Source organism: Calypte anna, chromosome 3, assembly GCF_003957555.1.
Source record: "Calypte anna isolate BGI_N300 chromosome 3, bCalAnn1_v1.p, whole genome shotgun sequence".
Taxonomy (NCBI): domain Eukaryota; kingdom Metazoa; phylum Chordata; class Aves; order Apodiformes; family Trochilidae; genus Calypte; species Calypte anna.
Genome location: NC_044246.1, coordinates 23,089,963 through 23,102,026, shown reverse-complemented (window position 1 = coordinate 23,102,026; position 12,064 = coordinate 23,089,963). Strand labels below are relative to the sequence as shown.

General features: G+C 41.2%; 1 protein-coding gene across 7 annotated transcripts in view; it reads right to left on the bottom strand.

The window, feature by feature from the left end:
* Positions 1–278: 278 nt before the first annotated feature.
* RPS6KC1 (ribosomal protein S6 kinase C1) overlaps positions 279–12,064 on the bottom strand; it is an 87,741-nt gene continuing 75,955 nt past the window's right edge. For 4 of the 7 annotated variants that reach the window (XM_030447067.1, XM_030447063.1, XM_030447062.1 and 1 more), the window contains 3 exons: positions 5,944–6,026; positions 5,179–5,274; positions 1,009–2,406 (listed from right to left, as the gene is read on the bottom strand). In XM_030447067.1, coding sequence (XP_030302927.1) covers positions 2,296–2,406; positions 5,179–5,274; positions 5,944–6,026 — 290 coding nt within the window. In that variant the 3' untranslated portion in view covers positions 1,009–2,295. Of the gene's footprint in view, positions 2,407–3,247; positions 3,465–5,178; positions 5,275–5,943; positions 6,027–12,064 lie in introns of those variants that run through there. The other 3 variants (XM_030447061.1, XM_030447065.1, XM_030447066.1) reach the window with 3 other exon arrangements.

Sequence of the window (12,064 nt, the reverse complement as noted above, 5' to 3'; positions counted from 1 at the left end):
TTCCTTACTACCGAAATACTTGAAAAAAGAAGTATTTCTGTGTCATTAACTAAACTAATGCTTTGCAGAGAGAGTGACTACTGCTCTGGTTTCTGAGAGAACAGTGTTTTTCTGATGCTACTCAGAGAAACCAGCTTCTGCTCCTGTGCTGTCCCATCTTGCCTGTAATTGCAACAGGCACATGGGCACAACCTGAATGAGAGAGTGTTTTGAAGTGACATGGAAAATATTATTTTCTTTACATTTCTCACCAGGCAAATGCGAGGGAACAGATCATGGGCAGTGACATGAGGTGGTGGCAGGACTTGAGAGCCCCAGGGATGGAGTCAGGTGGCTGAGGGAAAGGAGGCTTCCCTTGAGCAACGAGCCCTCTCTAAAGTCACAGCCAGGGCAGTGCTGGAAGGAAGCTCTGGATCAGCTTGGTCTCCACATTAGAGATTTCCGACCCGCTCGGTGCAGGAAGTTGTTCCTGTGGCTCACCTGAGGGAGTTCCTGTTATGAAGCCAGAGGGTGGTAGGTTGAAGCACAGTTTCTGAGAGTGATGTAATCTTGGACAGCACTTGGTAGGCAGTGATACTAGTGACCTGGTTACAACCTGCAGTGTTGTTACAGTCCCTCTCTGCTGGCCTGGTGATCACAAGAAAGGGAAGAAAGAAAAAAAGAGGGGAGTGGAATAATTTAAAAAGGAAAAAAAAAAAAGTTTCCAGATTTCCTTTGTTTAAGTGAAGCATTTTCCTTTTTCAAATTATTTGAATACACCAACCTGGTGTCTAACAGATGGAGACTGTACAGATGCACTTTTGGGAGTGCCCATAAAATACACTGCAAAAATAAAATTGGAGGGATACTTTCTTTTTTCTTCTTTTTTTTTTAAGTTGTAAATTCAATAATCATTGCTGCCACCTCACTTACCCAAAGGAATTTGCCCTTTGTTCTCTGGATAAAGCTGGTGAGAAGAAAAAGCAAAAACAGATATTATTATTAAAAATTAAAAAAAAAAAGAGAGAGAGCAATGGGAACATTTGGGGAAAAAACCCACAGATCCATAATCTGCACAAGCATTGCAGCATTCAGCATCTGTATGTCAGGAACCCATACAAGCATGGCTGCTTAGCAGCAACAGCAGCACACAGCAAATTACTCTGCATGTCTTATATTCTTCACCCATTCTCCAGACCTTTCTACAAACAGGTCACCTAATTGGCTCACACCCAAGTCTTACCCACTAGGGTTAGCTCAGAGATGTCAGTCATTTGGCATGAGCAAATCTCAGGCTTCTTCCTGTTCCAGCAGCAGAGTGGGTGAAGGCTTTCTTTGATTTAAGGCTATTAACAAACAAACAGGAGAGTTTAGAAGCTTCCTCAAGCAGAAGAGAACGAGCAGAAAGGTTTTTTCCTGAAGTAGCAGCTAAAAATAGGACACTTAGAGGAAGTACAGTTCATTAAGTGATAAATTGGTGGCTGTAGTGATGAGAGAAGAGTTTTTCCTTTTTTAATCTATACATTTATTTAGCGTTATGTTTTCGTGTTCCTTATTAGAGTGCTAAAGCAGTGTTTATCCAGCTGAGGAAAATAAGATTTCCCTTTCTGTAGTGACTTTAACATGTAGCTCATCAAATACAACAGAGTCAAGAGTTTTAAACAGACAATGTCAGCCAACTAAGTACAACATTTGACAGCATTATTTGCCTTTTATATGCTCTTCCCACACTGGGAAATGATATGCCATTTTCAAGACACATTCCACAGTATTATACAACAGCTTTCTTAATTTTTAATGGATATATTATTTTACCGTGTCAACTTTTGCATAAAGCATTTTAATATTTTATTCAGCACATACCATTAATAAATTATTTGCTCCTCCTTCCCCCTGGCTCCCCCCAGAGCTGCACTTAACATAGGGAAATGGTCTACTGACACTATAAAAGATTCTTTCAACTGGCACAGTCTATAGACACTTCCATCATCAGACAAAGAACCAGGACCACATTCCTGTTTCTACTTTGTTGACAAGCTGGCAGTGCCAGACATGCTGCCCAGGAGTTTTATCACAAACCACCCATTGGTGAAAAGACTTACACGCACGTAGCAAACAGATGCCATAAAAATAAGCCTGCACCCTGCACAACCAGTGAATCCTTTTAAAACCATTTGCTTTTGGTCTGATTGCTCCAGCATCCTTTAGTCTTCATGTCCAAATGGTCTGGGGCATCCAAAGAAAGCAAGTCAGGGTGCTTCTGTGCCAGAGAATCTTGTCCACCTGACCTGAGTTTGTTCAGAGGGCACGCATCTCTCATCTCAGCAGTTCTGCCCATTCTATAAGGGCAAAAAATGGATGAGATTTGATGTCTTCAACACCAGCAACGCCAGCACCAAGACGCTCCGCAGGATTAAACTGCAAAAGCTTGATAAAAAAGAAATACATATATATGATTCAGTGAGTAAGAACAAAACAACTGCTTAAAAGTCCCAGAAAGGTCTAAGGTAAGGGACATCCTACTGTTTTCCTGCTCTGTGAATTACTTTCAAGAGTGCAAAAGCATACTTGAAATTCCTAAAATCCAGTAAATGGAAGAAGACTCTCCTTTCCTTGAGTCTCAGTGTTACAGTCTTCAGAGACTATTGATCACAGCATGCAATTCCCTGAAGCACTGCACACTGGGACTTCATTTTCAGTGTAACCTCATTTTTTTTAAAAAAGAGCAGAAGCCAGAGCCTGCATGGGTAGAACTCTGGACACTGCATTTGCTTCATGTTAACCTTTGCTCACATGATGCCACTGCATCATGGCTGTATCAGCAACAGTGGTAACTTTCCACTTCATAAATTGTGAGTTGGTCACAATTTATGTTGTTGCCAGGATACTACAACCAGTTCTCTATTTCCTAAAAAAGAGAAAGAATTCTGCAAGTGGACTAAAACTGAAAAATCAAAACCCCAGAGGAAGAAACAAAACTGTGTAATGGCTTCATGGAAATTTCCTAAAATTGAGCACCTCGTTTGTTTTTTAGTTGTACATCATACACTGAATTCATGTGAAAAGGAAATCACAATATTTACATCTGTTTAAAGATACTAATCCACATAAAAGGGAATGCAGAGGCAATACTCCAAAGAGACTAATAAAGACACACAAAAATATTTTGCCATTTTAGAGACTGTTTATACTCTGTTCAATTACAGCCAGTACAAAGGTTTGATTTCCTTCTTGCTTTTTCTGCAAGAGCTAATAGGATAACTTTTCCCAGTTGTCACTTGGAACAATGTCTATTCATATCTTAATGCACTCAACATCTAAGTGAGCCTACATCCATAAACATAGGAATTTACACATTTTAAGATGGCTCTGCTATATGCAGTCATCATATCACATAGTAAAGGAAGCTCAGTGACAGTGAATAGTGCTGCTCTGGTATCTTCACAGGCCAGCAGAAACAGCACCAGTCAGGGTCTCTTTGTCTTCTGCTGAAATACAACCAGCACCAGCAGGGGAAAAATAAACATGAACACTTATTTTCTGGAGTTTGTCCTTCCAGAAGAACTTTAATCTTAGAAAGCAGATGCAGCATAAACTGTATCAAATAGAAAAGTCACATTGCAGATTTTGTTGGTAGTAAAGCCTGGCAATGCCTGACAAAAATACTGGGTGCAAAATACCAAACCAACATAAAAATAACAACTCCGTCTTTCAACAAAAATAAACAGGTCTTTCTTTTCTTAGAAGCTGGTGAAACGAAGGAGGTGTTTACAACGAAGTCACCTGCACTAGAAACCACAGCAGGGGACACCATCTGACACAATTTTCTCTATAGCTGAAGATTGATCCTGGAGAGTTATTCCATGATGCTTTGACCTGTTTACCCTTGGCAGTGGGGGGAAGGAAAGTAGCAATGACAAATTGCTATCCATGCCAAGAGAGCTTTCTTCCTTTTCCTGACAAGGCTTCCTCAACAATGAATGGCAGCTTCCTTGCATAGTCACACAACAAAAATGTGATTTACAAGCTTATATAGCTGCACCGCTGCCAGATAAGTCACCACCCTACACTAGAAGGTTTAACCTAACAGGCAGTAGGGGTGACTGTTGTCTGAACAGATTTGACCTTGTAATATACCTGTGAGTGGCAGATATTTGCCAGTTAAAATGCAAGGGGCAAAAGTGCCCCTCTTTGGCATATTTGAAAATATGCAACATGTCTGCAAGGAAGAAGAATCCTACACAAGCAGGGAAAAGTGGCCAACTTCACTGTCTTCACATCTAGTCTTAATGAGAGGAATTCCCTCCATCAAGTGTGGGTTTCTTTTCCCTTAGCCATTTGAGTCGTGTAGCACCTGAGGATGAGGGTAACACCTTGCTACCATCTGACATTATAAATGGAGACTATACAAAACCAGAATTTTTCTTTAGTCATTTCCCTTTCTACCTTGCCCAAAAAGCCACAGGCACGTGATTTCTCCTTGAGTGACTTCAGGCCACCAAGTCAAAATAGGAAGTCCAAAAGTCTACTTTCATTTCCATTAATAATTTCACAGTTATGGCACAGAAATCAGACTACCTAAAAGTAAGAGTAATCTAAAACCAGCAGTCAAACTATTCCCATTAGTTTGGAAATGTCTGTATTTTAAGGTTTCCTACTTTTGTTCAACCTACCAGTTACCTTCTTATTATAAAAATAATTGTATTCACAACTTAAAATACTTTTCTAACATAGCATTGAGGAGGTTTCTTGGAGGAAACCACGTAAGATCCTAACTTCTAACCAATGTGCTACAGGTTTAATGGCACTTAAAATTATCTTGTTGAATTGGCATCAACATTTTTCAGTTCTAATTCAATTAATTACAAATGTTCCCATGAAAATTTACAGCATAATTCCTCAAATATTCATGCATCACCAGCAGGTGTTTCCAAAGCACACAACATTGACCAAACTTGTTCTTTGAAGAAATGGCAAAGCACTCTGGTTTTCTACAGACACACCTGGCAGCAGAACTCAAACTTTCCAGATGCAACAAGACAGCTGGGCAAAATTAATCACTGTTGACAAAAGACCCATCCACCTTCCTATCAGCAGCTTTCTGTTTTTTACAGCTACTTCACCAGAACAACTTAGGTAGATAAATATTTGTCCAGTCTACACATGTACCTATAGAAAACAATTTTTCCTCTTAATTACCTGCTGAATCAGTGATCTGGCCTCCTTTGATACATGGTCTGGTATACTCAAAGAAGTGTGAGTGCTTATTCCTGATGGATGGCATTCAACCAGAGCCTGAAGAAATTAAAAAAAAAAGACATTTCAAAACAGGCAGATATATTCATTAATAATAAAATGGTAATGTTGGATTATCTCCTAGCATGCAAGCTAAACAACACAGCGAAAAATTTAGAGCTTCCTAGAATGAAGTAATGATTCTGGGAAGAATGTCTACAGACACTGGTGTACCCCTGGAGATATAGTTTTAGAACAATTAAGTCTTAAAATGCTTGTGTTCTACTTGAAGAGTCTGGAAATTTGCTGGAACTTGCTTTCTTCATACAGAATTGTGATCAGTTTGTTTTGGCTGAGCACTCTTTTGTTTCAAAATACCAAATGAATGTTTAACAGCAACATATGGCTTCTACACTGTCTCATGAAATAATACTGAAACTACAAGGACAAAAATTCTGTAAATGTACTTTGATTTCACTGTGGTTAAGAGAGTAGCATGGGTTTTGGTTATTTTTTCAGTCCTGAATTTGATACAGCTTTATCAAGTCATTCTGCTGAAGCTCAAGGATGTTTCATTTCTCTGGCCCCATGTAGACCAAGTAAATCAAGGGTATTCAGGTTAGAAAAGCCCATCTGAGAAAAATAAGGAAGGAAATCACAACTGGGCTCACCACTTGTGAGAAACTACTGGCCAAGAGGTCAGTTTTATCCAGTAACTGCCAGCCCTACCTTCCCAGTGAGGAGTTCAAACAGAATGGCACCCAGGCTCCACCAGTCACAGGCTTCTGTCTCTTCTAGGATGGCACCAACTTCTAAACACGAGACATTTCAATTAATATGAAGAAGGTCAGTTACACCTTCAAAATTAACATATATTTACAAGGTGACTGTTTAATGCTGACAGAACATATACTAAATACCACAGAGCTTTCATTATGCCTGCAATTTAGTTAGCCCTTTAACCACCTACAGATTGCATTGTTCAAACAAAGCAACGCTACACATTTCATGCATAATTTGCTTTTTTTGATGCATACACAGGCATTTTTCAAGACTTGTAGGATTTACAGCTAGGATTCTTCTATACAAGACTAAAACTGAGCGGTGACAGACAGTAAAGAAAAAGATATTTAGAGAATTTAAAGAAGAGCTGGGTCTGAAGAGCTGGACTGACCTAAGAGTGACCTAAAGCATCCATAAAAGCATCACAAGGGAGGTTATAGTAGCCTAATGCATGCCATGATTTGGTTTTAGAGGGCAGGATTCATCTCATGGCTAATCCACACCCTTTACTGGGGTCACCATGGGAGGCTTTTCACAATAGCTTCTCTCTTGTCTGCTGGGAACCAGATGGGATGCTAAATCTACTTCATATATCCTAACCACAGCCAGCAACTCTGCTATTGCTACAGGTCAGTCCAAGTTGTACCTAGGTACAAAAAAATGCTTTTCCCTAGTGTCCAGCCAGCACCCAGAAGTCTCTTATTGCTGTCCCTGCACAAGAGGCAGCAGAGAGGTGAGATGGGAGCTGCAAATTCCCTTGCACTTCAAGGCATTCAATAGCATGATGCATGCAGAAAACTTGGCCTTCTCTGACTAAGGCTTTAATGTAGAGAAATAAGATAAATCAGGTGCCTCGGGTTGCCAGTCAGTGGGTGTGGGTCCACCTGTGCCTGATTGGGACGGGCCCCTGTTGGGCATGAGCAGGGCCAGGGGGTCAGTGGAGGTGGGACACACACCCACAGAGAGGACCTCAGCTCACTCTGGTGCGAGGCATGGGGAGGCCAGCAGCTCGTCGAGCCTCTGGAGCAAGAAAGGCTCTTCCCGCTACACTTCTACCCTGGAAGCGCTGTGTGGTGGCTGGAGTCCTGGAAGAGACCAGCAGCTCGTCGAGCTTCAGGAGCAAGAATGGCTCCTCCCGCTACACTTTAAACTACAAAAATTATTAAATACAAACAGATCACACCGTCTACTCTAAAACAGGCAGAAAAACAGATTGCAATGAGGATGAAATCTTCATTTTGACTGTCAAAAAAAAGTGCAGAAGCTGCACTAAAATAGCTTTGGTGGCAAAAGCCACACCAGCTTCCCAGCAGAGGACAACAATTAGCATACAGTCACAGAGTTGTTGCTGTGAAAAGCACTGTGGCATGCTCGAAAAGTCTTGCTCATCATTTTATGGAGCTTTGCATGAGCATGGCCAAGGAGAACTACAGACGAGTCACACTCCAGGGTCAGGGAAAGCGAGGTGGGAGCCCCAGACCTCCCCAGGCACAGAGATGCACACACACCCTGAGCAGGGGGTGGTGCAAGGGGTGTGCAGGGGTTGTGCAGGGGGTGTCCAGGGGGCTGCCCCCCTCGGGCATCTGCCACTGAAGCTGTAGGATGGTCAGCACCTCCTAGGAACAGGCTGAGGTTGCTGTTGCAAGAGCAGCAAGGATGGCTCAGACATCGTTTCTTTCGGTCGGGCATCCCTCACATTGAAACGTTTGTTACAGCTAATGGCTTTTGAATGCCCAATACATCACCACAAGGGTGCCACAGATTAGAATTTATTCCATTCCTTGCAGATTAATACTTCTATCAGGATTGAGAAACTTTTACAAAGATTTAATGGCAGCCACGTGAGGAACTGTATCAGCATAATTACACGCATTTCTAAAATGTTGAAAGATCCCAGGCAAGCACCTCCATGAAGTCAAAATAGGACTAAACTGAGAGAAGCTGTGTAAAAAATAAAAATCTTTTAAAAAGATAGGCTTCTATATAACTTTAGCAATGTCAAAAAAAAACCCAGAAAAAAACCCACAAAAAAAAAAACAAAAACAAAAAAACAAAAAAAAAAAAAAAAAACCCCACACCACACTCAGGCCTTTCTACATGAACCAGCTAGCAAAAGGCAGCATCAAAAAACAGCCAAGCATCACTCAGTGAAGCCTACAGAGTGGGAATGCCTTTCCAGGCTGACTGTGGCTTCTAAGTGCTTTATGTACCAATGATTTACATTCAAAAATAAGAATGCGATGTAAAATCTAAAAACAAATACTCTAGGCTTCTTTAGAGCTGAGCTTTCTTTCCCATGTGGCTGTAATCCTGTGGATATTCTAGACTGAGAGCTTTTTCGAAACAAGTGAAAATCTTTTTTTTAAATTAAATTCCACACTTATTTTAGAATAAAGACACTAAAGCCAAGAGTTAATTAGGATTGACTACTATATTCTAGTTCCTACATGAGCATTGATTTCACCATATTGACAAGCTAAGTCATTTAGTGGGGATGAGTCTCTTGAATTACACCAGAATATTAAAAAATATTCTAAAGATGAAAAAAACCTTTGTAATTCTGAGCACAGGGAAAAGAAATTGAGCGAAGATTTCAGCACAGTCTGGCACAACATCCTGGGCTCCAAGATGGTAAAATATGGGTTTGATGGATGGACCATTCCATCAAATTGGTGGGTCAAGAACTGGCTTGATGGCCACACCCAAAGAGTGGCTGTCAATGGGTTTGTGTCCAAGTGGAGGCCAGTGACAAGTGGAGTCCCTCAGGGACCAGGGTTGGGATCAGTCCTGTTTAACATCTTTGGTGGGGACATGGATGGTGGCATTGAGTGCACCCTCAGCAAGTTTGCTGATGACCCCAAGCTGTGTGGTGCAGCTGACACACTGGAGGGAAGGGATGCCATCCAGAGGGACTTTGACAGGCTGGTGAGGTGGGTCCATGCCAACCTCATGAAGTTCAAAAAGACCAAGTGCAAGGTCCTGCATCTGGGTTGAGGCAATCCCAAGCACTGATACAGGCTGGGCAGTGACTGGCTTGAGAGCAGCCCTGAGGAAAAGGACTTGGGGGTGCTGGTGGATGAGAAGTTCAACGTGAGCCATCAAGTGTAGACTTGCAGCCCAGAAAGCCAACTGGATCCTTGGCTGCATCAAGAGACGCATGGCCAGCAGGTCAAGGGAGATGATTCTCCCCCTCTGCTCTGCTCTTGTGAGACCCCACCTGGAGTACTGTGTCCTGTTCTGGAGCCCCTTTTACAGGAGGGACATGGACATGCTGGAGCAAGTCCAGAGAATAGCCACGAGGATGATCAGAGGGCTGGAGCACCTCTCCTATGGAGACAGACTGAGAGAGTTGGGGTTATTCAGTCTGGAGAGGAGAAGGTTCCAAGGAGACCTTACTGCAGCCTTCCAGTATCTGAAGGGGGCTACAAGAAAGCTGGTGAGGGACTTTGTAGGATGTCAGTAGTGACAGGACTATGATAGTGATAGGACTAGTGATAGGACTATTTGAATGGATTCAAACTAGAGGAGGGCAGATTTAAACTGGATGTTAGGAAGAAGTTCTTCACCATGAGGGTCGTGAGACACTGAAACAGGTTGCCCAGAGGTGTGTGGAAAGAGAGGTGGTGGAAGCCCCATCCTTGAAGTTTTTAAGGCCAGGCTGGACAGGGCTCTGAGCAACCTGATCTAGGTGGGATGTGTCCCTGCCCATGGCAGGGGGGTTGGAACTGGATGACCTTAAAGGTGCCACCCAACTCTAAAAATCCTATGATTAAATACTACCAAAAAATAATTTCTGAGCTTTGGTATTAATTCTTTTTATACTGGAGACCACAGATGCTGTTCGCGTTCTTTGACATTTCAGACTTACACTGCCTTCTTTCACAGAATCATACACTGCTCATTATGGAGAGTTGATGTAACCTCACTTACTTCACTGATGAAGAAACCTGACACAGAGTACAATCCAAAAGACTAAAAAGCAAATTTGAGTTTGTGTCTCCAAAATCCAACACTTTCAATATATGCCAAGTCAAAACAAATGTCATTGAAGATCTGATGCAAGAGCAGCACTGAACCCTTTGGTCACTTTTCACTGTGACCAAAAGGACACAAGTTGGATAAAATGAGAAAATTCAAGTAACACAGATTTCTCCATGGGCTGAAGGGCTCTGGCTGGCTTCTTGTAAATTGTGTGACAAGCTATCTGAACCAACACAACAGAAAATGGAAAACAGCTGATGGGAACATGTGAGAATCCTTTTTTAGAAAAACTGAATTTTAGCTCAACTTATGTCCTGTTAACCAATGTCTGCTTTCTTGCTGCTTCCCCTACATCCCCAAGTTTCCTTACTTGAGATTAAAATTAATGTTTACCTTCAAAAAAAAATATCATTGTGAATACCACAAATAAACATGTGTTGTTTACATTCCCCTACTTCAAACAGGTCATATTAGTTCTGCAATATGCTTCCCATAATAAGTTCAGGATATATTATCTCGACTGCACATCACGGGAAAATTTAGAAACTATAGATTATGAAGTGCTTTCAAGTGATACATAGTAGCTAGCTAATGTAATATACCACACAGGGCATATGCTTTTTCTAAAGCTTCAATATTGCAATAAATCTGAGCTACAATATCTGCCTTCACTAAGAAAACATTTTCATCTCAATCCATCAGCAAAGTAATTTAGACAATAAATGGTAGTGACCCATAAGCTTAAGTGAATAACATGGGGATATTTGTGCCAATTCTTTGAATTCATGGACCTTGAAATCAAGGATCTTATCGACATTTGTACAACCATAAACGTGTGCACACATGTGCACAGTGTTGTTTTTCCTAGGACTAGGAGCAGCACAAAATTTGCAGAAAAAATATATTCATATTATTCTCAAATACAAAATCATTTTAAATCGGAGAAGTAAAAACGTAGGGTAAAGAACAAAAAACAAAACCAAAAACCAACCAAACAAAAAAACAGCTCTTCCAACTTTACTTCAACTTCATTAAAAGGAAGAGTTTTCTTCTTTCTGCCTTCTTGATGCATGCCCATTAGACACCTAGCACCAAGTAGCACATGTGAACAGCAGTGCTAAATTCCCCCACAGAAGCAATTGCAACAGCAGCAACAGGGGGAGCTGAAGGGAAGGAGATTTTTAAAAAGCTATCAGGTTCAGATAGAGACAGATGGTACAAGTAAACACATTCACTACCCAGCACTGTCCTCCTTCCAGAGCAGCTGGTCTCAACTGAAAGGCCATTTCTTTATGGTTTCCATACTTATCTCAATATTTGCATTATACACAGTAATATCTTACTTCCTGATAAGAGATATGTAGCTGACAATGGCCTGGATTTTTAAACAAAAGTGCCAGTTCTAATGTAAAAAAGCAGAACTTAACCTCTTCTGAGTACATATCCTCCATAAAGCTATTAAGTGTAACAATGCCCAGAGAAGCTGTGGATGTCCCCTCCCTGGAATTCTTCAGGTTCAGAGTACATGGGGCTTTGAGCACCCTGGTCTAGTGGGAGGTGTCCCCAAACCATTCTAAGATTCTACGAATAACAAGGCTGATCTTGTCATTTTTTCTACAGAAACTTAACCTGAAATTCATCCTTCATGCTGAAGGATTTCAAAGGTTTTTATTACCACACCTCAAGCATTTTCTCCCAGATACAGTTTCCTCTGAAGCTGACAAGAAGGCCTGCAGACCAGCATACACAAACACTAAACATCAAACAAACCAGGCTTAAAGGTGGACTTAGACATTGACTGTGGAACCCTGGCCAGATGACTTGTGAATCACCAAGGAAGAAAACTCAATTTTGTGGGATAAACTGTAGCATTAAAAAAAAAAAAAAAAAAAAAAAAAAAAAAAAAAAAAAAAAGCATCTTAAGACAGCTCACAAGAAAATCAGTTCTAGGTGGAAGTTCTGTCTCTCCTAACACCTAAAGGTGAGGAAGGACTTTGCACTGAGGTGGTTTTGCTGGAACTTAGAAAGAACCCGTTTGACTCTTGCTGGATTTAGAGGAGTTCCAAAATCTGAGAAGGCCCTTTCC